Here is a 2,516-nt window from a genome sequence, read left to right on the forward strand (position 1 = left end):
TTCCAACCCTACCTATTCTATGATTCTGTGACTCCCTGATGCTACCACCGAAGGTCTCTTGCATGCACATTGCAAGACATGACTTGCCTCCCTTTTTGGAAAAGTAGTTGCTGGGTGCCTAAACCATTCCTTTGTATCTCTTTTTATCCTATGCTGCAGTAATTGAACTTTATCCTGGGTTTTTTTCCTACTGTTTTAACTCCAGGAACTCTTACAGGGAACACCCTTAAAAACTAAGCTCTTTCTCTTTGTGTTAATGTTTCTTGAACAGTTGAAAATCTTTTTAACAGAATATAGTCTTTTCCTAGCTTATAAAATCTGTTCTTTTAAGTGTTCTCTAAACTTCAAGTAATTTTCTTGGTTGGTTTTAAACTACTCCCCCTGACATTGGAATAATCTTAGGAAAATTTAAAGGCATTTTTTAAAAGAAAAATAATACTTTAACAAATGCAATATGCTTGTATCATCCATGAGCCAACAACCTGAGCTTGCCAGAAAGAAAGTATCTATGTTTAGTGACTTAATCAAGGTACTTGTTTGAGAGCAGTGTTTTGCACAGAACAGAAATAACTACCTTTCTTTATTTTAGTGACATTTGAGGACAAAAGGAAAGCCAACTATGAGAGGGGAAATGTGGAGCTGGAAAAACGCCGTCAGGTCCTTTTGGAACAGCAGCGGAGAGAGGCTGAACGTAAGGCTCAGAAAGAAAGAGAAAAACAAGAGCAAAGAGAGAGGGAACGCCAAGAACTGGAACGGAAAAAACAACTCTTTGTGGAAAAACAACGAGAGAGACGACAAGAGTTGGAAAGACAAAGGGAAGAAGAGAGGAGGAGAGAAATAGAAAGGCGGGAGGTTGTTTTCTTGAAATTATTTTTTTTAATGCTTTAAGGAATATGTACATGCATACAGTATTCACTTGGCAGAGCACGCAGGGTTTGAATGCTGGCTTGGGTTCTGTCTCCTCACATGGCCATTGGCAGGTTGTCTTAGACCATTATTTCTGTCTGAAATCATTGTGTCTATTGTAAATGAATCAACTGTTGGTATAGGCTGAAGATTTTCAGAAGAGGACAGAAGAGGTTTTCTTTGATAGATTTCTTGGACGTATGCAAAAATCTCCAAGCCAAACAAGATTGTAAATATTCTGACAATTGAACTTGAGACAGACTTGCTTCTATTTGTTGTCTCAGCCATGTGTAAGACTTACTTGCATATTTTATGTATAAAATACTCAAAGGTTATGAGCACTATCTGTCAATGTGCTCATTTATTAGCATTATTCCATGCTAAACAGATTTTCACTCTGAATTATGTAGCTTTTCTTCATCCAGAGTGAAGAGCATGGCATGAATAATCTTATAGGTTAACTTCCTCCATTCTTTGATGCCGAAATATGTAAGAACACTTTTCAAAAGACAGTATGTTGTGTTGCTGTTACGCTATTTAGAAACAGAGCACATTATATTAAATCGTGGTCTCCGAGTTCTGCATCTCCATTGTAATTTACGGCAATGTAACTTTTCTGCAGGCAGCAAAGCAAGAACTTGAGCGCCAGCGACGCCTGGAATGGGAAAGAATTCGTCGCCAAGAACTTCTTAATCAACGTAACAGGGAACAAGAAGAAATTGTCAGGTTGACCTCTAAAAAGAAGAGCCTTAATCTTGAACTAGAAGCCCTGGTAAGACAGAAGTTTCACTACACATCTTGAAACACAGTATTTTAAAGTATGTACATGTTAATCTACATTAGCGGCCCACTAGAGTTTTTCACTGTTTTGGTTGAGGAATCTCAAGCAGGTAATTCATGTTGTTTTAAAGAACTGAACATAAACTAATCTGCCCACAGATTTAGTATGTGGTGTAACTGGTCTTTGATTTCTTTGTAGACAGACAAACATCAGCAAATCTCAGGCAGATTGCAAGATATTCGAAGCAAAAAGCAAATTCGAAAAACTGAACTGGAGGCTTTAGATAAGAAATATGACCAAGGGATCATGGAAGTTAACCAGCTACAACAAGAGCTTCGGGTTTGTGACTTCCTGTTAAGCTTGTGGTTTTCCTTTGCTTCCTATTCTGTGTTTCCGTGACGCTGTTCATAATACATCCCTGTAAGGAGGACTAGTGAATCTTATTATAGTGGAGAGAGGAAATTGGCAAGGTTGTCAGCACTGCATAGGTTTTTAGTTTATTTGTATTAAAGAAATTATTGTATGGTTTACAGTAAGTTGATAGTTGTGTGAGGATAGTTGTCCAAACCTCAGCTGTTCTTTTGTGAATCAGTAATAGTGATTTCCCTTTAATTATGAATTACTTTATAGCTCCAGACTCAAATTATTATGTGGAATGTTTTTCTGTATGCAGAGCAAGTTGGTCTTTTGGGGATGAATTACCTTGCTGCTCTTTTTTTCTTTGAATAGCAAGACATGAATTATTTCATATCAGTTGACTACCATAAATCACCCTTTACTACACTTTTATGTAATGCTCCTGCACATCAGGGAAACTTCTTTTCATGTT

At 37.3% G+C, this 2,516-nt stretch overlaps 1 protein-coding gene across 1 annotated transcript; it reads left to right on the forward strand.

Annotated features, from left to right (window-relative positions):
- Positions 1-589: 589 nt before the first annotated feature.
- On the forward strand, positions 590-2,026 carry LOC104412344 (intersectin-2-like; the record flags this gene model as incomplete). The annotated part of the gene is made up of 3 exons (XM_010023041.1): positions 590-852; positions 1,529-1,678; positions 1,886-2,026. Coding segments are annotated over 3 exons (554 nt in total), but the record flags the coding sequence as incomplete, so codon positions are not given.
- Positions 2,027-2,516: the final 490 nt, after the last annotated feature.

The sequence above is a fragment of the Nestor notabilis genome, unplaced genomic scaffold (genome assembly GCF_000696875.1).
Source record: "Nestor notabilis isolate BGI_N333 unplaced genomic scaffold, ASM69687v1 C15174107, whole genome shotgun sequence".
NCBI classification, from domain to species: Eukaryota; Metazoa; Chordata; class Aves; order Psittaciformes; family Psittacidae; genus Nestor; species Nestor notabilis.